This window comes from Copadichromis virginalis, linkage group LG12, assembly GCF_057382275.1.
Source record: "Copadichromis virginalis isolate Kocher_CV1m ecotype Utaka linkage group LG12, C_Virginalis_male_GT1.1, whole genome shotgun sequence".
Classification (NCBI taxonomy): Eukaryota; Metazoa; Chordata; class Actinopteri; order Cichliformes; family Cichlidae; genus Copadichromis; species Copadichromis virginalis.
The window spans coordinates 38,862,659-38,887,615 of record NC_140629.1 but is presented as its reverse complement, the minus strand read 5'-3'; the positions used below and the strand labels follow the sequence as shown (position 1 = coordinate 38,887,615).

The 24,957-nt window shown below is 41.9% G+C and overlaps 1 protein-coding gene across 1 annotated transcript in view; it reads left to right on the top strand.

Annotated features, from left to right (window-relative positions):
- The first annotated feature begins 3,800 nt into the window (after window positions 1–3,800).
- Window positions 3,801–24,957, top strand: part of smarca2 (SWI/SNF related BAF chromatin remodeling complex subunit ATPase 2) — a 59,696-nt gene continuing 38,539 nt past the window's right edge. Inside the window, exons 1-12 of the mRNA XM_085476452.1 lie at window positions 3,801–3,958; window positions 6,865–7,109; window positions 7,730–7,859; window positions 8,147–8,530; window positions 8,945–9,046; window positions 10,363–10,615; window positions 17,234–17,360; window positions 18,072–18,245; window positions 19,387–19,560; window positions 20,503–20,673; window positions 21,915–21,965; window positions 23,131–23,261. Coding sequence (XP_085332578.1) covers window positions 6,876–7,109; window positions 7,730–7,859; window positions 8,147–8,530; window positions 8,945–9,046; window positions 10,363–10,615; window positions 17,234–17,360; window positions 18,072–18,245; window positions 19,387–19,560; window positions 20,503–20,673; window positions 21,915–21,965; window positions 23,131–23,261 — 1,931 coding nt within the window. The 5' untranslated portion in view covers window positions 3,801–3,958; window positions 6,865–6,875. The remainder of the gene's footprint in view (window positions 3,959–6,864; window positions 7,110–7,729; window positions 7,860–8,146; window positions 8,531–8,944; window positions 9,047–10,362; window positions 10,616–17,233; window positions 17,361–18,071; window positions 18,246–19,386; window positions 19,561–20,502; window positions 20,674–21,914; window positions 21,966–23,130; window positions 23,262–24,957) is intronic.

Genomic DNA, 24,957 nt, shown 5'->3' with positions numbered 1-24,957 from the left:
TATAGTTGCCAGGCAAACATCTAATATTAAAATGTTTTAATCATTAATTAATCAACTATTGAACTGATTTTATTCCACTATTATTAAGTCAGCCAGTAAGTAAAATGTATAAAATAAGAGATAAAAATAAAACATATAACAATGTAAAGCAATAGAATAAAACAACAAATTAAATTAAATGAAAAACCTGTATGTATAAAAATGTCTTCAGCTGGTTTCAGTGGAGTCTGCACGACGTGAAGACAGTGGGAGTGAATTCCAGCCTTGAGTAAATGTGGCCAGCAGCAGCAGCCTCGTACCTGAAGACCTGATGTTTGAGTATGTCAGAGATAAACTGGGGCTGAGACCATGAAGGGCCCAAAAAATTCAAACTAAAATTTTCTGGCAACCAATGAAGAGAAGCCAAAACTCGAGTATATGCGATTTTCTGTTGGCGCCAGTTTAAAGTTCTGCAGTCTGAAGACCAACCAAAGCTCATTTATTAAAACATAAAAAGATAACAATAACAATAATAATCTTTCAGAATAATCAGAAACTGTATTTTATGCTGATTGGTACCAGAAACAGAAGCACCTTTCAAACCTAATTATTTACTATCAAAAATGACTAAAAGTGTTTTGCTGCTGGAAATATTTGGTATTTAAAAAGTAAAACTCTCACATGTGGTATTCTTTATTCAGTCCCATTCAACCTTTAAAGAGACTAATAAAGCAAAATAGGATATTTCAAAGAAGAGAAAATTGAAGAGCCCTTCTTTGCATTTCTACTTGAATGTTCTTTTGTTTGACCCTTTATTTAAAAACCTTTAGACTTTGAATAAATTGTCATGCCAGTGATTCCCTGAAGCCTTTTACGGAGGGTTTCAAGGTGAATGGAAGCCACAACCACTAGTCCTTTTACTGACAAATGACTGCGGCCAAGCCCTTTCCTGGCTCGGTGAATTTGAAGGGGGTGGTGGCTTTCACCACAGACTTAATTAGGTTTGTTTATTTGGGTAAGATTTACATTCAGGAACCCTGTGCACATCCTTTATAAGGACACGTAAGAAAGGGCAGAATTGTTAAGGAGGGGAAGTTAGGACAAAATGTCGTGAGCAGCTTTGTTTATCGATCTGTGGGGTGCAGGCCATTCAAATGATGGCTGGTCAGGCCTTTGAATACCTTTGAAGGTCATCAGAGTGTCACTGCTCGTGCACAGAAAGTTCACATCAAATAAAACTATTTTTTCAAAAGACTGAAATTTGAAAAATAATCATTAAATATTTGATTTTTATTGCAAATCCTGTTGATTACATTTGAAAATAACCGTAAAACAGACGAGTTTGTGCATATTTGTAGGATCTGGTGGATCTTATTTTTTATCTACTGTAAAAAATGAGAAATATAAACTTTCTAATGTGAAGCACATGCACATTTCTTCCTGTCAGCAGAAGACGGCCAAAAGGTTTTGGGTGTGTTAAAAAAAAAAAAAGCCAACAGGGCGTTAAAATAATTTACTTCCCTGAGTGGTTCTGAAAGCCTGACAGCACCAGTTTGTAGAAAGAGTCAGCCTGGAAGTGATCCCAAGGAAATATTTTGAATATATTACCATGCTGAAATAGGCTGTAATCGTTATTGATCGTTATTTTAATTCATTTGGATAAAATACACTTCATGTAAATGCTGACAAATTATGAACTGTACTATGCAGAAAAGAGTAATACTCTGAGTTTAAATAAACAATGTTCAGTAAAAACAGCTTTATCTTTTCATAATGAAAACAAAACACAGTTTCTGATATCAATAGGATGCAAATGGAGCTTTGCTTTGCTGTGCATTATTTGCATGGCTTGCCTTTAAACTCTGCTATCGTCAGACTTGCTAAGTTGGTAAATGTAAACGTGTGCTGCAGTACTCAATCACTCTGGATTTGGCGTGTTTGTTTAGAGCCCAGGCATGCGGTTCTTCACAGGTGCTTGTGTCAAAGCAGGAGGCCGGCTCGCTGAGGCATCCGCTGGTCAGTGTCTCCATCTAGTGTTGACTCCACAGACTGCATGCAGGAGCGCTTTCCTTAAGCTGCTTTAATGTTACCACAGCAACAGTGCGCAAACACTGTGCTAAGATGTAGTCAGACTGTGACTGACAGCTGACAGCGGCATGATCTCTCATATATTGTGGAGTTTTTAGCTCAGGATGTAAAGTCCACAGAGGCAATGTTGTTGTGATTTGACACTATGTAAATAAAAATGAACTGCAGAAGGTTTTTTTTTTAATAAACTACAAAAAGTAACTAACAACATAAAGAGTTCTATGAGATGAAATGTGCAACATCTGCATGTTGTTAGATTTGATTTAATCACTTAATTGATATATTTTAAAGAAGACGATGCTTCAAGGAGAGGAGAGCTGTGCTGACGCAATGCAGCAGTTTTGTCTGATTGTGGAAAGACAAACACACAGCGATGCAGGAAATACGTACAAGTGCCACAAGATGATGTATGCTGAGACGTTTAATCTCAGTTTAGGTTTAACAATGTCAACTTACTGTTTATTGGCTTTTATGCTTTTTCCATATTTTGCACTTTTAATATACTAGCTACGCCTCACGGATCCCCTAAAAGTGTGTTATTTGTTATTTGCTATCAGGAGAATTTTTATGTTCTGTTGTATGAATGTAAATGATATCTGCATGAAAAGAGGTTGCTTGTTTATATCTTCATTAATGTAGATGTGTATTTATGGTTTTATGGAGGAAGAATAGCCAAGGCTAAGACTGATAGCATATTTTCATTAAATACAAGCAGCTAGAATACAAAGCAAAAAAGCATAATCACACTTAAAGCTTACTGAAGATACAGCAGAGAGGAGCCTCACCATGACATGGAGTGTTCAGCATAACATTTGCATATTTGTGTTGACCTTTGAAATTGAATTACTTAAGATTATAATATGATTTATTATTATTAATGGAATTTATGCTGTGCCCCACTACAGACACCCCTCTGCATCCCTTTCTTCACATTTAAACTATAATCTACTCACACTCATATAGTACCTTTATAGTCTTACTGACCACTTTTAGACTACGAGTCAAATTCTAACCATATATTCATGTAGCACTATACAATTAAAGTATTTTATCTGCTACTATCCACATGGTGATTAAATGAAGGACTCTTATTGGTATTTTACTGTGAAATACTGACAGTAAGAAAAAACTACTCATTTATTAGGATCCTTTCAGACAGTTTCCTTTAAAAGACAATTGAATGACCCACCACTGGCCCAAAGCTCACCATCCCACGGATTCTACGTTGGATCAGGCCTTGTGTCCATAAAGTTTGCTTCTGCATGCTTTTGAAGCTTCGTGTATTAAATGTTAAATATGAATAAAACTTGAATTAAAACTTGAAACAATAAAAAAGTGAGCTTGTATTTTCCTGCTGTAGTGACTAAGAACATATAAAGGCATACATACGTTACATACATACATATTATACACACAGTGCAGTGCATATATGTACAGTCTGTATAACTAATTGCTAATTACTCTGATGTTAAACACAATTATAAAAGCAAAGTATACGTTTTTAAGTATTCATTTCTAAAGGAAGGGAGAAGAGCACTGACAGATGGACAGCATCAAATACGTTATTACAACACAAACCATGTTTGTAATAAACTTTTACATGAGCGGGATATTCGTCCAGGGTGCTGCTCTCAAAGTTACAGCGCTGGTCACAGAGCGGGCACACGCCCAGAAACAACACTGCAAGAGTGACAGCGATTCAGCCTATCACCGTTTACGGTAGGTGGGACTTCCGGTGACATTGACAAATCAGTAATGGCGACACAAGAACAACTTAAACATGACAGCAAAACAACACCGAGGGGGAGTGAACTTATGGACAGCAGTCATATTTTGAAGAAATATTATAAAAATTTCATCTAATTATCTGCAATTTCAATCCAGCGAAAAGGTAAAACGACTAACGGTGGTTCGGTTTTGATGAATACTGAGGTGTAACTACTGTTAGGAACTGCTAACTGTCCAAACTTTCTAACACGGACGCAGTTCGCTACATGGAAACCAGAGCCAGCTAACGGGCTATGCTAGCTGACGTTAGCAGATGGCTAAGTTACCCAACGATCGAGCAAAGCGGCAGCGAAAAAACGGCCGAATTTAGGGCTTTTGTGAAACCGCGTGTCTATAAACGCGATACACAAGTTAAATTGTGCGTCTTTAAATGTTAACTAGGTCATGTCAGGTGCTCGACTTTCATCTTAACTTTGATTTTGTCTGCATATCCGTTATGGCCACCAGTTTTTTGGGGAAGCCATGATCCAATCAGAGTGGGCTCTACAGTTGATCGAGCTAACGTTACTGTAACTGTACAGGGACGGTCGGAAAACAGGCCAGCTGGTCCTCCAACAGCGTTTATCTACGTGGCGCTGATTGTTATGCATGTTTTTTGTTTTTCTTATAGGTGTTTATGACATCGCTGTGTTTTCTAACGGTGCAGATACGTTTTGCAGTCACTATGCAGCTCTATAAGTCAATCATGCTATGGCTGTTGAGACCCTGGAAATTTCTGGCTCATAGTGACACTTGTAAGCAGAACATAACGTCAGACACACGTCAGCTAATTCTTTCTATATAAAAGAATCCTTTCACGCAGCCTCGGGTTTTGTTATTCTGTGTGCAGGAGAGCTTTGCCTTTAACCCTTGTGCCCTCAAATTTTGCACCCCTTTCCACACCTTCGTGGACAAAAATGTCCACGCACAAAATCTGCCATAAAATACAGCAATAATTTTTCTGCGTGTTTTCATAAATCACCAACTTTAACCTTTTTCAAAATGAGCAAGCGTTAAATGATTTTCAGAATTTTAACCCTTTAAATCCCGGTTTAAACATTTGAACCAATGCATTTTGTTTTTACCCCCCCCCCCCCCCCCCCCCCACACACACACAACACGAATTATTTTCCGTATAATGAATAGAATTGGGGATACGGACATGTCGAACATCAGCAACAAGTCTGATTTGAATGGATTATTATTTTTTGTGTAGTGCACATGTATAATCATAATCAGCATACTTTATTAATTCCTAGGGAAATTATGTGGGTTACAGTTGCTCCAGTACAGTAACATTAACAAAAAGACTAGACTATGTAACAATACAATATTTTAAGATATAAGAAATAAGGAATAATACACACCCAATCTGCCATAAAATCCTCATAAAGAAATACATTTTTCTGTCTTTAATTTTTCATAAATCATTAATCAACTGGACTTTCTCTCAAAGACACACATACGTCACATATTCAAAGCCTGGGTATTTCAGTTCATATTTGTTCATATTTCATATGTTCTGTTGTGTTTTCAGTGTTGTTGCAGTTTGCATAATAAATGTTCTCATTGATGAATTAGATGTTGTTTCACACACACATCCATACAAATTGAATTAACTCAGTGGCTGTTTCCGACATTCTTTGATCACTGATAAACATGATTGACGTTGTTCACAAACAACAGCTAACATATTAAAATCCATTTTCGGATGGTATGTGCCTCATCTTGTTTTCATAGAATTAAAATCACATCAGTCATGTTCTTATTTTCCTCCTCTAGCTGTCTGGTACTAGGGCTGGGCGATATGGCCTAAAATCCATATCGCGGTATAATTTGAAGCACGTGCGGTAACGATATATATCGCGATATATACGTTATACATTTTCTTCTGTATTTTCCACACTATAAGGACTTAAAATCCTTTAATTTTCTCAAAAATCGAGAGTGTTCCTTATGTATGAATTCTGGTTGTGCTTACTGACCTGGAACGGATTTCGGCTGCAGAAATCTGTTAAAAAATGTTTTAGTACAACTTTGGTAAGCCGCACTGCTTGATGGATTGTCAGAGCATTACGGCTGCCGTAGTGAGGAGCTCCGCGGAGTAATCTGAGTCCAAAACTCCGTCTGCTTCAGGTCCCAAAGTCAAACGAACACTGAGAGTTAAAAACGGTCTGAATTCTTTAATCTTTAATAAAATCATCAGCGTTGCTGTTTTATCGGGTGTAACAATTAAGTTTAACATCCAGGCATCCATGAAAACAGAATTTATTAAATTTAACGAAGTTAACAGTTAGCAGGAAGTTAGCTCGCTAGTTTCCACCTAAACATTTCATACCATGTTCTGACAGAGATTTCTGAAACTAATTCAAACGTACAGCTCTGCTACCACTTCCAACATAAATGAAGACAGGAAACTAAACAGCAGTGATGTTTGCAGGGTTACTGAAGTTGGACTACCTGGTATATAATGTTGTGCTACGTGATTGCTAGCGACACAGCTATGTTAGCATAACATTAGCACAGTGAAGCTGGAGGATGAACGCCAACTTTTTTTCCCGCTCGATAAAAGTTAACGTGACGGATTCTGGTGGTCAGGATCAAATACAGTCGCATAGCAGGATGCTATACACGGGCCAAACTTCAGTCAGGAGAACAACTGAGATTATTCATCCACAATACGAGGTTAGTTATTAACATACTGCAACAACACGGGAACAGAGCAGCTGCGAGAGAATTCAACATTAATGAATCAATGTTACGGAAGTGGAGGAAGCGCAGTTTTTGGCTTTCCCCATATTTCAAAAGTGCTTCATCTCGTTGCTATGACTGTCGCCCAGCATAATTTGCAGATGATAATGGTTGTAGCCGCTGCGATGCTTTCGACCAAAACAGGCGCAGCTTGATGACATCATCAACATGCGCTATCGCAATAGAGCGGTATAGTCAAAATCTCTATCGTTGGCCAAATTTATATAGTTTCTATCATATATCGTTTATATCGCCCACCCCTATCTGCTACCTTCACAGGTATTCAGTAGATGTCCGGCCCCTCAGAGACATCAGGTGGTATGTCGCATCCTGGCCCTTCTCCTGGGGCGGGTATGTCCCCAGGGCCCATCTTGGGCCCCAGCCCTGGACCAGATCCCTCACCGAGCTCTGTTCACAGCATGATGGGCCCCAGCCCTGGACCCGGAACACCCAATGCACCTCACGGCATGCAGGGCCAGGGACAAAGTGATTACTCTCAGGACAGCATGTACTCTATGCATAAGGTACAGCGTGCAAACAGTACTACAAACTATGTCGTGATGTCATTAGTGCTAAAGGAAACTGTTAAAGTAGATATTTATATCACTCTGATGGATTCAGTTTTTTAAACCTTTTAGTATGCTCACTAATAAACCGACCAAACTAAAACAAGGAAGGGAGGAAACATTAGGAAGATATGAAATACTTTATTTATCCTTTTATATATCACATAAATATATATTAGCTTAAATGAGGGAATACGACATATCTGTTGTTTGATAAATTGATACAGACATAAATAATAAATGTGAATTTTTGCAGTACTTTTATAATCTTTTTATACTCTTGAGTTCATGCAGTGGAGGGTGGAATAGATTTTTTTGTTATGGTAATTTTTAAAGATTTTGGCAGTTTCGCAGTAGAATTACTGATGTTACTTCTGCTTAGGCAGGCAGTTCATTTTGCTGCTGTAATAATCCCAACTTTGGAACTAATAAAGGCTGTCTTATTTTATCTTATCTTATTAATGTTTATTTTTGATATGATTAGAACCATCAGTGTCCTAAATTCAATCTTAAACTGGCAGGACAGTGTGTTTTTGCAGTTAACTTGTGTAGATCTGAAACATATTTTGCGTTTTCAGCCCATGGAGGGGATGAATGACAAGTCAATGGCAGAGGCAATGCACTTTGGTCACATGAAAGGTGTGGGGATGAGGTCTCTCCACAGTGGCATGGGACCTCCACAGAGTCCTATGGACCAGCACAGCCAAGGTTTGAAACCCAAGTCCTTCAGCTCTCTAAGCAGCCTGGTTTATTAACTTAACCTCATCATCCACTTGTGGTGTTAATGTTTCTCAGACATCTTCTAAATATAAGAGTTAATATTAAACAAGGAGGAAGCAGCAAGGAAATAAACAACCCAGCTGTGTATTTTCCTCTTTCTAGTGTGTTAATGATTAAATAACCTCTAAGACTCATTGGCTTTTGCTCTGATCCCGAGGTTGTGACCCAATTCTTCAAGGCTTTGATGTGTGAAACCTCCTTTCTGTCCGCTTAAGGGTACATGTCTCCCCACCCATCCCCAATGGGAGTCCATGAGCACGCTTCAAGTCCCATGTCAGGAGGCGGAGGTGGACCTACACCACCACATATGCCCCCTTCCCAGTCAGGCCCTATGATGTCAATGGATCCCCAAGGAGGCATGCCCAACATGGGCCAGCAGGTGAGGGGGTCATCTGCTTTTAGTCCAGTACAGCTGCAGCAGCTCAGAGCTCAGATTCTGGCCTACAAGATTCTGGGTCGTGGGCAGCCGCTACCGGAAAACCTTCAGCTGGCTGTTCAAGGTAAAAGGAGCCTACCCACAATGCAACAGCAGCAGCAGCAACCACAACAACAGCCGCAGCCACAGGCACCAAGTGCCAGTCCTTACAACAGGCCTCCAGGTACGATACAGATTTATGTTGGTACAAATATTTTGTGAGTTTCTTTGTTGTGAAAGTCTTTGAACATTAACAAGTAAAGATAAAGAAGAATTATGATTTTGTTTTTGGTTCTTTGTTGTACCTTAATGTGAGACTGTAGTGTAGAAAGATGCCTCAGTCAAAATATAAACTGATCTAATTACATAGTTTAGTTTTGGGTTTACGTTGCTGTCAATAAATTGAGTAAAAAGCTTGAAATTGTCACTGAGCCCAGATTGAAACATTCATATTGAACCTGTTTTGTCTGACAGAGAACAGAGATTTGTGTGATTAATGGTGTAATGACAGAAAAGAGGCGTGAAATAATTTTCCTTTACAGTTTCAAATTGTAACGGACAAATTGTTGAACTATGAAATCTGTTATTGTGTTGAAAGGTATGCCAATGGCACCTATGGGGGGTCCCCAGTCGAGTCCCTGCCCAGCCCCGGCCATGCAAGTACTCAATCAAAGCACAGGACCCAAGCCTTGGGCCGATGGTAAGTTTGGCAGGTGTATGTGGTAAACATGGGCTCTGTGGCTGGACCGATAACACAGGAATCTGCATGTGGCTTCACAGTCAGTCCCACTTTTCATTCCGCCCAGTCTAATCCAACATGCAGTGCCCAACAGATCTTTCTGTCAAATGGCTTAAAGCAGAGAGATCCCCAAGCATTTACTAAAACTTCAGTTCAGCAGGTAAAGGTGAAGAGAATAATGGTGCAGTAGTAATATGACAGAAAGTATGACAAGAAGATGAAATATTTAGAATGAATAGTAAAACAGTCATAAATTAAAAACAGATACAGAACAAGAAAATCTCAACTTCCACTGTGGTCGATTTAAAATTGAACAAATAGAAAAATGAATCTGTCAGAAGCTCAGGGAGCTCTTTCTGACAGCTAATTGCTCCCAGGTGAGGACACTGTTTCCTCTGTCATGAGCTCTGGCGTTGTGTTGGTCAGTTAACCGTGTATGAGGAACGGAAAAATTGACCTCCTGAAGCCAAAGGGGGAAAAATCCATAAGATGTGTGTAAGTGCCAGGTTGTCTGTAAACACACAGGTGCATTTACTGAATTGAGAAAACCCTGGTTGATGTGCGTGTGTTCATAACTTCCCATGTGATAATTTGGTATTTTTGAATAATTCCCAGTGCAGACATTTTTACAGACGGTATTTTTACCTATCGTATCCAGTTCGTCCCTTTGGGGTCATCACAGTGGATCCATCTCACCCTCTGCACCGTCTTCTCTCACACCAATGATCTGCTCATCCTCTCTAACTACATCTGTAAACTTTCTCTTTGGCCTGAAAACTTTCTTGTGTCTTTATAATTCTTTGTGCAGCGTATTTCCTCTCTCTCGTCTGTAGATGTTCAGACCATGTCCTCTCCAAAGATCCAAGCTGAGCTGTCCCTCTGATGTGCTCATTTCTAAATTACTTCCACCCCCATCTTTGTCTTTTATGTTAGTGTCTCCAAACCATCATAGCAGGCCACTCACATCTTGTAAACCTTCCTTTTCACTCTTGCCGCTGTCCTTCCGTCACCGATCACCCTTGACACTCGTCTCCACCCTGCTTCACTCTTCTCTTCACCTCTATTGTCCACTGTCAGTTGCTTTGAATGGTTGCCCCCAGGTATTTAAGCTCATTAAGCATAAAAAAACTCATGCAGCTTGTTGTGGTTAAAACCAAACTGAAAAAAACGAAACAATACTGACACGTTAAATTTTTAAAAACCTTTTGGTACTGAAGGAATTTGAGATTTTGGTTATGTGGGACTGGATGCAATAACCAGAAGTCTTTGCTCTCCAGGTCAGTGTGCTGAAAATCAAACCATTGCACAGAAGCAGCTCACTCCTGTTGCTAGTGGTCGCCCCTCTCCTGCACCACCTCAGGCCTCTGCTGTGCCAGCTGGGCCCATGCCGGGCAGTTCGGGGACCCCTCAGCCTCCTGGGCAGCAGGGGTCCGTAATGCTCCCGATACAGCACAAGCAGAACCGCATCACGCCTATCCAGAAGCCCCAGGGCTTGGACCCAGTGGGAATCCTGCAGGAGAGAGAATACAGGTAGACACATTCACGTATTCATCAGTGGTCTCACAATAGTGCAAAAACTTCACATCTACACAACTCATCACAATAAAGAATGAAACTGCCTGCATGAAATCAGTGGTAAAGGAAAGTTTGAAGATGAATTTATGTGTCGAGGTCAAACTGCTGCACATAACAAACTGCATTGCTCTGCATATGTGACATTACATGTTTTTCACTTGAAATGAGTTTAAGTCACATATCCAAACATTGACTGTGACACGAAGACTTGCGAGCAGAGTCTGCGAGCGTTTGACGAGGGTTAAGGTTACAAGCTTTACCCGTATGAATATGATAACGTGAGAAACACTTTGTGGTGGAGCCCCTATGGCCTTTCTTAACACTTACACCCCCGGAGAGCAGTCATTTCGGGGTAGTACCTTAGACCCCCGCGGAGTCATCATTTTGCGTTTCTACCTTTAAAAGCCGGAGAGCAGTCAAATGCTGGAAGTGGAAGCTAAATTGGCTAGTCATTCATATGTATATTGGGTCGTTACCTAGGAATTCTGGAGGGAGGGGATTGGGGGAGAAATCAACACACATGAGTCTAGGTCCTTTGTTGCTGACATTTATTGATAAAAACAGTAGTTTCATTTCATGTTATTTCCTTTTTCATTTCAAGCAAGGAAGTGGATGTAGTTAGTAAGTAAGATATTTCAGACATTATTCTGACACAGAGGAGGAGATACTGGAATTATAATTAGTATCTATGCATGCATTTGTGATTTTGTTTGACCTTCCCATTGCTCACAATTTGAATTTGTTCACACTGCAGATGAGTGTCTCAGTCCCCAAACAAGCTCTCTTTTTCGGTGGAGAAGCAGTCTCCTCATCCGCAGTGAGTGTGGAGAAATCAACACACATGAGTCTAGGTCCTTTGTTGCTGACATTTATTGATAAAAACAGTAGTTTCATTTCATGTTATTTCCTTTTTCATTTCAAGCAAGGAAGTGGATGTAGTTAGTAAGTAAGATATTTCAGACATTATTCTGACACAGAGGAGGAGATACTGGAATTATAATTAGTATCTATGCATGCATTTGTGATTTTGTTTGACCTTCCCATTGCTTACAGTACAAAAAACCAACCATTTGTACACATATGTACTAATAATAATAAAAAGTGAGTGCAACACTGCAACCCGTCACCCCGTCGTTCAGTGGTCGTTGATCAGTGGTCCATTGTGGCACCATTCAGAGCACTGGTACAATAGTACCAGCAAGATATGGGAAGACATTGCAAATGTACTTGGATTTTAGGTTGCAAGCCACCCAAAACTTGATCCCAAACTTGTCAGGTTTACTTGCAAACACTTGGAGTGTTTCAGTATGCCATCTTAGGGAGAACTCAACACACATGTAGGTCCTTTGTTGCTGACATTTATTGATGAAAATAGAAAAAAAACCAACCGTTTGTACACATGTTTACAAATAATAACAAAAATTGAGTGAGTACATTACAACATTTTCAGCAATCACTCACAATCCTGGCACTGCCACGGTATCTGTCGCCTGCATTTACCACATGTGTACCTGTAGCAGTGAACACATCGCACAGTGGCCTGATTTTTTTTGCATCTGTGTTTGACCTGACACGTGGCCCTTTTTCCAGGGCTCGGTGTGGAGGGTTGTGTCCGAAGCAACTGTTCTTTTCTTTCCTTCTTCGCAGCTACATGAGAGTGAGCCAATTCGGTTGCAAGGGCTACCAGGAAGTCCACCCGTCTTTCCTTCGTCCCGGTGCATTCTTGATACAGCACATGTGCATTCAGTGCTGCCATGTCAATCATGTTATAAAACACGGCAACTGGCCAGCGCCGTGTTCCTTTGCGGACAGTGTACTCCCGAACCATCTGGTCCATCACATCCACGCCACACTTTGTCTTGTTGTAAAGGGTGACAGTGTTTGGCTTCCTTTTGGTAGTGTTTTCGGTCTGAACCACGCTGTGCATGCTGCTAAGAATATATACTGTCTTCTTCCGTTTGGCCGCATACGCCGTCAGCGTGGCAGCAGAGGTTGAAAACACCTAAGAAATAAGATAAATTGTTAATTCCATAGCCCTTTTACACACAATGAAACACATAAACATAGAACCACAAAAGACCTGCAACATACCTGAGTGGTGAATTCATTGCGATCTGTCTGTCTAGTGGATTGAGGAATTTCCCTGCGAATCTTGTTGACTGTGCCGAGGATGGTGGTTTTCCGTCTAAGAAGTTTTTGCGCAAGTGAAAGCGATGTGAAAAAATTGTCAGTGGTAACATTTCTGCCCTTGTCCAGGAATGGTTCCATCAGCCTCATAACTACATTTTCGGAAAGTCTCTCCCCAGTGGGACGATTGGGGTCCTTGCCAAGATATGGGAAGACATTGCAAATGTACTTGGATTTTAGGTCGCAAGCCACCCAAAACTTGATCCCAAACTTGTCCGGTTTACTGGCAATATACTGCAGGAAACTGCACCGAGTTTTTGATGGGAAAAGCTGTTCATCAACGGTGATATGTAGACCAGGGTTGTAGCACGTGATGCAGTTGGTGACAAATGATCCCCACACACTGGAAATTGCTGCGAACTTATCAGTCTTTGCTCGATCACAGCGGGTGGACTTGTCATCAAAGCGTAGGTGTTGCATGATGTCTTGGAAGCGGTTTCGTGCCATAGTTCCAATTATCTGTGGGTTTCCCAGGTTTGCTGACCAGCAGTCATTTACAGATGGAACCCTGTAAACCCCCCGCAAGATGACAATAGCAATAAATGCCATTAGTTCAGGGAGGTCCATGAACCAACAAACATGCTCCGTTTGCTGTGCATGTTGAATAGTCCATTCTTGAATGCTACGAAGCATGTCAAGAGTGATGAAACACAGGAAGCTCTGAAGGCGACTCAAGATACTTCTCCTGGCCTTAGCCGTTGGCTCTCCATCTGCAGCGTACGGTTCTATAGGGGTGAAAGGGAGACGGGTCCCCACATGTTCTTCACGCCACACTGTGCCATCTTTCGCTGTCTCAGTCCCCAAACAAGCTCTCTTTTTCGGTGGAGAAGCAGTCTCCTCATCTGCAGTGTGAACAAATTCAAATTGTGAGCAATGGGAAGGTCAAACAAAATCACAAATGCATGCATAGATACTAATTATAATTCCAGTATCTCCTCCTCTGTGTCAGAATAATGTCTGAAATATCTTACTTACTAACTACATCCACTTCCTTGCTTGAAATGAAAAAGGAAATAACATGAAATGAAACTAACCGGAAGACTGATCAGACAGCTCTGAGTCCGAATCCGGCTGAACTTCTAGGTCTTCTCCATCCGAGTCACAAGGGTCGACTTCCGCCAGGATCATTTCCAACGCCTGCTGGGTGGTGAGTCTTCTCTGCATTTTCTTTCCTTGGAGAGGAGGTCCGTACACCACAGGATTCTTCAGGGCAATGAAGGGTTAGGCTAAGTGCAGTGAGATTGTATCATATATATACCCTTGATCACAATTGATCAGTGGGGTCAGGTCACACTGATCAGCGGGGTCACACCCCCGTCGTTCAGTGGTCGTTGATCAGTGGTGCCACAATGGACCACAGAACGACGGGGTGACGGGTTTCCTGCAGTATATTGCAAGTAAACCTGACAAGTTTGGGATCAAGTTTTGGGTGGCTTGCAACCTAAAATCCAAGTACATTTGCAATGTCTTCCCATATCTTGCTGGTACTATTGTACCAGTGCTCTGAATGGTGCCACAATGGACCACTGATCAACGACGGGGGTGTGACCACATAACAATGCAACCCGTCACCCCGTCGTTCAGTGGTCGTTGATCAGTGGTGCCACAATGGACCACAGAACGACGGGGTGACGGGTTTCCTGCAGTATATTGCAAGTAAACCTGACAAGTTTGGGATCAAGTTTTGGGTGGCTTGCAACCTAAAATCCAAGTACATTTGCAATGTCTTCCCATATCTTGCTGGTACTATTGTACCAGTGCTCTGAATGGTGCCACAATGGACCACTGATCAACGACGGGGGTGTGACCACATAACAATGCAACCCGTCACCCCGTCGTTCAGTGGTCGTTGATCAGTGGTGCCACAATGGACCACAGAACGACGGGGTGACGGGTTTCCTGCAGTATATTGCAAGTAAACCTGACAAGTTTGGGATCAAGTTTTGGGTGGCTTGCAACCTAAAATCCAAGTACATTTGCAATGTCTTCCCATATCTTGCTGGTACTATTGTACCAGTGCTCTGAATGGTGCCACAATGGACCACTGATCAACGACGGGGGTGTGACCACATAACAATGCAACCCGTCACCCCGTCGTTCAGTGGTCGTTGATCAGTGGTGCCACAATGGACCACAGAACGACGGGGTGACGGGTTTCCTGCAGTATATTGCAAGTAAACCTGACAAGTTTGGGATCAAGTTTTGGGTGGCTTGCAACCTAAAATCCAAGTACATTTGCAATGTCTTCCCATATCTTGCTGGTACTATTGTACCAGTGCTCTGAATGGTGCCACAATGGACCACTGATCAACGACGGGGGTGTGACCACATAACAATGCAACCCGTCACCCCGTCGTTCAGTGGTCGTTGATCAGTGGTGCCACAATGGACCACAGAACGACGGGGTGACGGGTTTCCTGCAGTATATTGCAAGTAAACCTGACAAGTTTGGGATCAAGTTTTGGGTGGCTTGCAACCTAAAATCCAAGTACATTTGCAATGTCTTCCCATATCTTGCTGGTACTATTGTACCAGTGCTCTGAATGGTGCCACAATGGACCACTGATCAACGACGGGGGTGTGACCACATAACAATGCAACCCGTCACCCCGTCGTTCAGTGGTCGTTGATCAGTGGTGCCACAATGGACCACAGAACGACGGGGTGACGGGTTTCCTGCAGTATATTGCAAGTAAACCTGACAAGTTTGGGATCAAGTTTTGGGTGGCTTGCAACCTAAAATCCAAGTACATTTGCAATGTCTTCCCATATCTTGCTGGTACTATTGTACCAGTGCTCTGAATGGTGCCACAATGGACCACTGATCAACGACCACTGAACGACGGGGTGATGGGTTGCAGTGTTGCACTCACTTTTTATTATTATTAGTACATATGTGTACAAATGGTTGGTTTTTTGTACTGTAAGCAATGGGAAGGTCAAACAAAATCACAAATGCATGCATAGATACTAATTATAATTCCAGTATCTCCTCCTCTGTGTCAGAATAATGTCTGAAATATCTTACTTACTAACTACATCCACTTCCTTGCTTGAAATGAAAAAGGAAATAACATGAAATGAAACTACTGTTTTTATCAATAAATGTCAGCAACAAAGGACCTAGACTCATGTGTGTTGATTTCTCCACACTCACTGCGGATGAGGAGACTGCTTCTCCACCGAAAAAGAGAGCTTGTTTGGGGACTGAGACACTCATCTGCAGTGTGAACAAATTCAAATTGTGAGCAATGGGAAGGTCAAACAAAATCACAAATGCATGCATAGATACTAATTATAATTCCAGTATCTCCTCCTCTGTGTCAGAATAATGTCTGAAATATCTTACTTACTAACTACATCCACTTCCTTGCTTGAAATGAAAAAGGAAATAACATGAAATGAAACTACTGTTTTTATCAATAAATGTCAGCAACAAAGGACCTAGACTCATGTGTGTTGATTTCTCCCCCAATCCCCTCCCTCCAGAATTCCTAGGTAACGACCCAATATACATATGAATGACTAGCCAATTTAGCTTCCACTTCCAGCATTTGACTGCTCTCCGGCTTTTAAAGGTAGAAACGCAAAATGATGACTCCGCGGGGGTCTCAGGTAGAAGCCTTCTTGACTTGACTGCTCTCCGGCTTTTAAAGGTAGAACGGTAGAAGCTGGGAATTCCAGTGTTAAAGGTGCCTCGCATGCTCAATCACAACTCACTGTTATCCCCGCAGGCTGCGTATTTTTCTAAAAACAAAGATTGCCGAAGGAGACGTCGGGAAGCCTCCACAGACCTTAATCTTGTTTTGGCCCTAAGGACCAGAACTCGTACTGCGGGCAACAGACCACCCAGAGATATAGGGGAAAAAACTTTCAGTAAGACTACACAAAACCTGCAGGTTTTATGGTTTAGTTGGACCCAGAGTGTCATCATCTGTGTTAACATGCACCAAAGAAGCTAAAGAAGCACTTGGAAACTAGACTTTAAGCCTGAAAGATACTTATTCAGCAAACACTCAGTATGCACCTGAGGCAATGAGACCATGTGTTGATGGAGGCTCTAATGAAGGTAACTGCAAAACAAAGCATACGTCAAAAAAGTAAGTGCCATGCTAGATTCAGATGTTGCAGATTGCTGTGAAAAGTGCAATCTGCATCCAAATCCCATCTAAATAGTGTGATAACATGAATCACATTCTATGGCCTTAACAGCTGACAGGTCTCATGGCAAATGGATATAATAATAATAATGGATATATCACCATCGTCCAAATTTCCAGTGATGTAAATACCTGACAGCATGTGGTGGCCAAATGCCTCAATAAAACACTGTATGTGTGTCCAGTGTCCTGCAGTTTAACCAAATGTCTCCGTAATGTCTCTCAGACTGCAGGCTCGGATTGCGCATCGAATCCAGGAACTGGAAAGTCTGCCAGGCTCGCTGCCTCCGGACCTCAGGACTAAAGCCACAGTGGAGCTCAAGGCTCTGCGTCTGCTCAACTTCCAGCGTCAGGTACGCGGCAGCTGCAGCGTTTCATGTTTCACGTGACTGCATCAATGTAAATGCATAACTGCAGCAGCTCGTGGGCTGGCTTGCTGCTTGCTGCTCAGGTATTCTTAGAACGGAGATGCCATTTCCACTGATTTATGTTAAAGGTACATGTACATACAGAGTTTGGACTTCTTGCTCTCAGTCAACAAAATACATTCATCCACCTAAAAATATGATTATTAATTTGTTTTCTTTAGGCTGGCTTTTATTGTTGTTTTGGTTTATCGACACTTTCAGAATTCTTAATTTCTCTTATGCAGTCGTGCTTTCCCATATGGAAAAGATGTATATAAATCTATAAATATATAAACACATATAAGATCCCTTGAAAAATTATATAATGAAACTTGTATGTTTTGGATACTTACTAAAACAATATATGAAAGTAATGAGAAAGTGGCCACTTTCATGAGTAAATCATGTATGTTTTTACTATTTCTTTTCCATATGGGTTGTAATGAAATGGACCAACCCTGTTTTTAAAGGAAGCTCATTCAATCATGCAAACGTTTAATTAGAAGTCAAATTGTTCATTTTAAGCCCTTTGATAATACAATAGTGCCTCAAGCTGCAGCTTAGCACTATTTTCAACTCATACTCAATTTGTACTTTAGAGATACAGGTGAGATTAGATCACTTTAGAGTTTGATAACCCGTTGATGAATATCCCAGCTGAGGCAGGACGTCGTGGCCTGTATGAGACGAGACACGACCCTGGAGACGGCCCTCAACTCGAAGGCTTACCGGCGCAGCAAGCGGCAGACGCTGAGGGAGGCACGCATGACCGAGAAGCTGGAGAAGCAGCAGAAGCTCGAGCAGGAAAAGAAGCGCAGGCAGAAACATCAGGTGAGTCACACCAGAGTCCATGTAACAACCCACAGCACTTATTATATCATTCATCTTATTGTTGTTCTTGTAAAAACTGCAGTGCCATGGAAATCATTAAAAGTAGTGGTGCAACGGATCAAAAATCTCACGGTTCGGATCGGATCAATTTTCAGATCAGCAAAAAAAGAAAAAAGACAAAAATTGAACATTTACTTGAAGTATTTTTTGCCTGTTAAAAACATTCATCTCTAATAGTAATATTAAAAAATAAATTATGGTTCAATATAGGGCAGTACAGGGCTTTGTATCTACCACTCAATTCAATTCAATTTTATTTATAAAGCACCAAATCACAACAACAGTCGCCTCAAGGTGCTTTATATTGTAAGGTAGACCCTACAATAATACACACCGCTCACTACATCGCACTCCGCTGTGATATAATGAGCGGTCACGGTCACGTAGCTTTCCGTTGACCTGCAGCTCCACCCATTTTTAGTTAGGCAACAGAAGATGCCTGGGACAGTTCAGCCATAACTTTAATCTTTTCCTGCGCATACATGCCTGGAACGATCTTGTCACTAAAGTGGACGCGCAACGGGATATCATAGCGTGGCTCAAGCATGTTCATCGTAGTTTAAACCCCTTGTTTTGCACAACAGAATACGGCGTCCCGTCTGCAGCTAAACACCCCAGTAGCTTCTGTAATAGCTTTAGCCCGGTCAGACTGGGCAGCAAAGGGCTGCTTAAATACCTCAAACTCCTCTGCTCCTCCACTTGGACCACTAGCGCTGACCATAGCTATCGCTTGACAGACTGACCACGCGCACCATACACATACTTTTTTTCCTTCTTTTTCGGATCACGTGCGTGCCGAACCATGGAGTGGGATCGGTTCGGATTACGGATCAACCGTGATTCGCTGCACCACTAATAAAAAGTATTCATGACAATTTTTGGTTAAAAAAACAAAACGCTACCGTCTCATTTCCTGCAGTCAAAACAAATGCAACAAAAGCAATCAGAAAACTGTCAACAGTGCGACAGCATCCAGCAGGTCCTCTGTGTGAAAGCAGGTGACAGGCTGACAGGAAGGAAAACTCAGGGTTGTGTCTGCAGTGACGGGAACAGAAACAAAAACTTGTGACTTGTTTTTCAGGAATATCTCAACAGCATCCTTCAACATGCCAAGGACTTCAAAGAGTATCACCGCTCTGTGTCCGGTAAGATGCAGAAGCTCACCAGAGCCATCGCCACCTGGCACACCAACACGGAGCGTGAGCAGAAGAAGGAGACGGAGAGAATCGAGAAGGAGAGGATGAGGAGACTCATGGTGAGGAGCGCCAAACCAAGATGAATCTTTTTGGAAGTCATGTGTTTTCATAAATGCTCAAACTAAAAGTTACGGATATACATGCTGATTATTCACTATAGTGGCTACAAGCATATCACAGCTTACAGTAAACATGTTTGCTGCCAGCAAATAAAGGATCTGGGCCTTCCTACAGCCTGCTGAGCTTGGACCAGCCTGCTGGTGCTGTTCTTATGATGCCAGTTGTTGTCACTGAGCTCAGTGTTGGCTTGACACACTTAGACATCTGTCTAAATGTTGCTCTCTGCATCTGTATAAGAAATGCCCCCAAATGCACAAAGCAGACCAAAACTGAACCTTTCAGAATTAGTATTTAATGTGGGTGATGGTCTCAGTGAGAAGCAGGATTAGACTGTCCACTCGTTTTCCGCTGTTCTCATTCTTCTCTGGTCTCTGATTATATTCCGACTCATTAAATCAGAGCTGGAGTTTGTCAGCTAAATAATAGCACACGATACAAACGTCCACAGTGTCGTGCTGCGGCTCTGCGTTCCTGTTTCGCACTTCTCAGCCCCCCACTCGGCTGCCAGCGCTGTTAGTGCTGCTGAGGCCTCATTACACGCATGACTGAAGAGAAGGGAAACTGTAGAAGTGTCTTATGATACAGACAGAGGAGGACTTTGTGACAGAGACAGTTCACAGATAAGGTCGCTGGTGTGCAAATACACAGTTTAGCCATTTAAAAGTCTGTCTATTAGTTTTTTAAAAATTATTGTTAGCATGTTTTGTAAAGGATCCATTTGTAATCATAATAATAATTAAAGATCCTAAAGGTTAAACTGGCAACTATATGAGTGCAGTGGAGTTAATTTATAATTCCGTCCTGTTATTATAATGGATCATTTACACTTTACCGTTACAGCAGCTCTCGTCTTTAATTTGATGTCACTTTGGCTCATCCAGGCAGAAGACGAGGAAGGGTACCGAAAACTAATCGATCAAAAGAAAGACAAGCGTCTGGCCTACTTGCTGCAGCAGACGGATGAATATGTGGCCAACCTCACCACCCTGGTGTATGAACACAAAGCTGCTCAAGCTGCCAAGGAGAAGAAGAGGAGACGGAAGAGAAAGAAGGTAGGAGGACGAAGGTCAAGTGTGTGCTCTGTGCAGCACTCAGCTTCAAGCAAACATAAACACAATAAAGTGGCTGCTGCTGTTTATCCTTATGTGTAGGATATGTGGCCTGCAGTGTCATATTCAGTTCAGGGCAGTTTGTTTGCTCTTCTCTCAGTGTTCTCAAATGCTCCTGAGTAAATGACTTCACTACAACTACACTCACTGGCCACTTTGTTAAGTGCACCAGTTCAACGGTGCATTAATGCTCATGTTGCAGCGACTCGGTGTGTGCGGCCACGTAGGCCAAGACAACCTGCTGACGTTCAAACCGAGAATTAGCTCAGGGTCAAGGACAAACGGGGATTTAAGTGCCGTTGAATGTGGCGTGGTGGTTGGCATTTCTGAAATGGTCTGGAAAAGAGAAAATATCCGGTGAGCAGCAGTTCTCTGGGTGAATGCCTTGTCGATGTCAGAGGTGAATGGCCTGACTGCTTCAGGCTGATAGGACAGAAACAGTAAGACAAGTAACCACTCACTGCATACAAGGCATGCAGAAGAGCATCTCTGTGTGGGCGACAAACCTCCAAAGCAGCACAAGACCACTGGTGTAAGCTAAGAACAGGAAGCTGAGGCTCACAGGGTCGACAACAACAGGCTGGATAAATGTTACCTGGCCCGATGATTTTTGATTTCTGCTCTGATATTCAGACTGTAGGGTCAGAATTTGGAGTAAACACATCCTGCCGTGTATCAGCGAGTCAGGCTCCAAGTACCAACAGGATATTGTTTAACAAAAACACCCCAGCTATTGTGGCTGACCTCGTCCATCCCTTTGTGATAACGGTGTACCCGTCTTCTGAATCTGCTTCCAGCAGGATAACATGTCACAGAGCTGCCTTACAGTAGTTTCTTGAACATGAAGAGTTCACTTTATTTAGTGGTTCTTCACAGTAACCAGCGTCATGGATGTGCAGCAGCTCTGTGATGCTGTCGCACACAGTATGGACCAAACTCTGTGAGGACTGTTTCCAGCTCCTTGTTGAATTAAGCAGTTCAGACGGTAAAAAGGATCCATCCTGGTCCTAGCAATGTGTACCTAATAAAGTGTCATGTGAGTGTACAACAGGAACACAAAGAGCACCTCAGATTTCCCATTCCCTCTAACCTATTATTATTATTATCAGTGTTTTTCCAGCTTTGATATGAGTCAGTGTTTTGAAGAAAATGCCATCTGATTGGTTGATGTGTTATTTATGTAGAAGGTGGATGGCGATGGTGAAGGCACTAGCGCAATTGGACCCGATGGAGAGGTGAGTGACTGTTCATGTTAAATGTAAAAAGTGTTTTGTAATTTGATCTGCAGCTAACTTTGAGTTTACTGAACGCTACCTCATTGTTAGCACGATTCCCACTCTGCAGCTTACCTGCTCAGGACTGCAGACAGAGTCGGTGCTGAGATGTGACAGCAGTGGACATTTTTTGTGGAGACTAAAAGTGGCAATAAAATCACACGAGTCCTGCACTTATGTTCAACAGGTGGACACAAACATGAATGAGTGACAGTCGTACTGATGGATGTGTAAATAATCAGCTGTTAAAAATCAGGCACTTCTGTTTCAAAGACTTTTTCAGGGTTCACGTCCCCCCGATGTCGACAGATGTTCGCTCTTTGTCCTCTGAATGTGTTTAACTTTCAAAATTAGTAACGCTGATAATTATCCCTCTCGTGCATTTGCTGAGTCTTTTATTGTGACTGCTACAAAATCCAACCTACTCTGACAGAAAAAAGAACCAAATAAGGAGGCGAACAAACAAACAGTAATTATCCATTGAGAGGCAGACTGCACCCTGGGCGATTGTGCAACAGAGGCATGTTGTAAACAGTCCTCCGAAAGCAAAAAGACGTCTGTGCTGTTTGTTTGTTTGCAGTCGTAACTTTCCACACTTTTTAATCATGTTCCTCTGTGTGCTCCAGAAGCTCAGGCTGAACTTTGATGGCAGGTTTGGTGAAGCTCTCATTGATGTTGTTTACCTCTAAAGGCAACTTTGGAGGTCTGAAAGTTTGGTTCATGTTGGGATTTATTAGTCTCATTTTTTCCGGTGAAAATAATTTATAAAATAATAAACAAAAGCTTTTGAATTGTCTGTAGAATTTTATGTTTTATAGCTCTTGTTTAATTGGGGTTATGGAACTAATGAAAAGTGTTTTACGTTCATGATATGCAGTCATAAAAGCAGCAGAAGCTCAGGTTACATCAGCAGTGGCTGATGAAAGTGAAGCTTTGTGGTTTATGGTTCTCGTTTCTAAATGGATTTGAAGATCTATATCATACTTTGATCAATATCAAAGTCCGCCGCTCATCTTAAAAACTTAACAGCTCATATCTTTTCAAAAAAAAGTTAAAAGACTAAAGTTTGAAGATGAGTTCAGATTTGTTTATGCATGCTGCTTCTTGTGTTTCCTCTGTCCTGTAGCCCATGGATGAAAGCAGCCAGATGAGTGAGCTGCCTGTCAAAGTGATTCAGACTGAGACCGGGAAAGTTTTGCAGGGAACCGAGGCCCCAAAATCCAGCCAGCTGGAGGCTTGGCTCGAGATGAACCCCGGGTGAGTTGCACAGCACTGTTGTCGGCTTCTGATCTCTTTGAAACGAAACCGTTGGACACTCCAAGATTCTGCTGGTGGCAGTCTTTGTGTGTTCGGCCACGGTGGCTCGTAATGCTCACACAGACTGCATTTTGTAACGCCAAGAACAAAACTTACCAAAATCAATTCCAAGAAAATTCTTTCAAGTCTAGAATTAAGCATTGCTATGCACATCAAGGTTTGTGAACGCGATGACTCGAGAACGAAGCAACATAGGAATTTCAGACAGATGCCAAATCTCAGATAAGCTTGGATCTTAGTGACCTTGGCCTCGAGGTCAGAGGTCGAGTTTCCTGAAAACCTGGCGTGTCTAATAACTTGAGAAGGAAGTCACCTTGGATTTTGACGTTGATACCAGTCTTGGCATCCTCGATATAATTCATGCATTTTTATGTAGCTGGTTTCTCAGTGGAGCAATATGTAGCTGTTCCACCTGACACTGTGTCCATGAAAACACATCAAACTACACTCGCTGTGTTCCCTCACAGGTCACAGCACACAGAGTCCACGGCTGTATCCCAATTCAGGGTCTGCAGCCTTAACGGTCCACAGGGGCCGCGCACTCAAAGACCGCTAAGGCTGGAAGTGCGAGGCTTGTGAGATGGGACGGTCTAGCCTCCGTCGCGCTGCCCAGGTTGCCTAGCAACCATGATACTAACAGCTGGAAACGTGTCATACAGCTGTGTTTGACAGAAATGAAGGAGAAAATCTTTTGTTCATTTGTTTGTTTCTACATGAGCTTTGATCATTCTCTATAAGATGAAGCTCAGCTTTTGAACGGCGTATATTTAAAGTAAAGGCTTTAAAACCAAGTTAGTACAAACGTCACTAATGTCACATAACTTTGCTGACATGTGGCCAACAGGAATGTTTTATGTTCTTCGTTATTAAACATTTGCACATAAATAAGTGACATGATATTCAATACTTACTTAAAGTTTACTCTTCGGCCGCCCCTCATCCGCCGTTTTTTTCTGCAAAATTATCCACACCCACCGCCGCGCTATGCATTCTGGGATATGTTGGGCCACGAAGTCTACACCGCCACAGCCTTAAAATTCAGGGAAATGAAGGACGCATTTGAGGGCCGCATTTCGAGCAGCCTTCGAATTGGGACAGCCTTCGGCGCGTCGCTGTGACGTAATCGGCCTTAAAATGCGGCCTTTAAGGCTGCAGACCCTGGATTGGGATACAGCCCCTGTTATCACTAAAGCACCCGTCGTTTTCTCCGTAGCACCTGCAGGATTGCAGGTGTCGCTCTGTGCAGCAGAACCGTGAGCACGATCAGGTGGAAAAGATTCGTCATTGCCAAGAACACCAAGAGAAGAAAATCCAGTTTGACTTTACACAACTTTAAAACAAAAAGCAGCAGTTTCATCTTCAGTGAAATTATACTGAGCCAGAAAAATCGTTAAAATTAAAAAACACAAAAGAGCAGGAGCTGCTGCAACAGGCAGACAGTTAACAAGGCAGAAAAAATACTGAAATAATAACATTAGCTAAAATGTTTTAGATTTTTAAATAATATTTAATAAAACTAGGAAACGTTGAAATTCTCCTTCCACACTCTGATGATATTGATAGTCTGAATATCAATATCCCTGAATCAGCGCATCTCTTTCATAGTTAAACATGTTTATAGTGTGAAACTTTTACT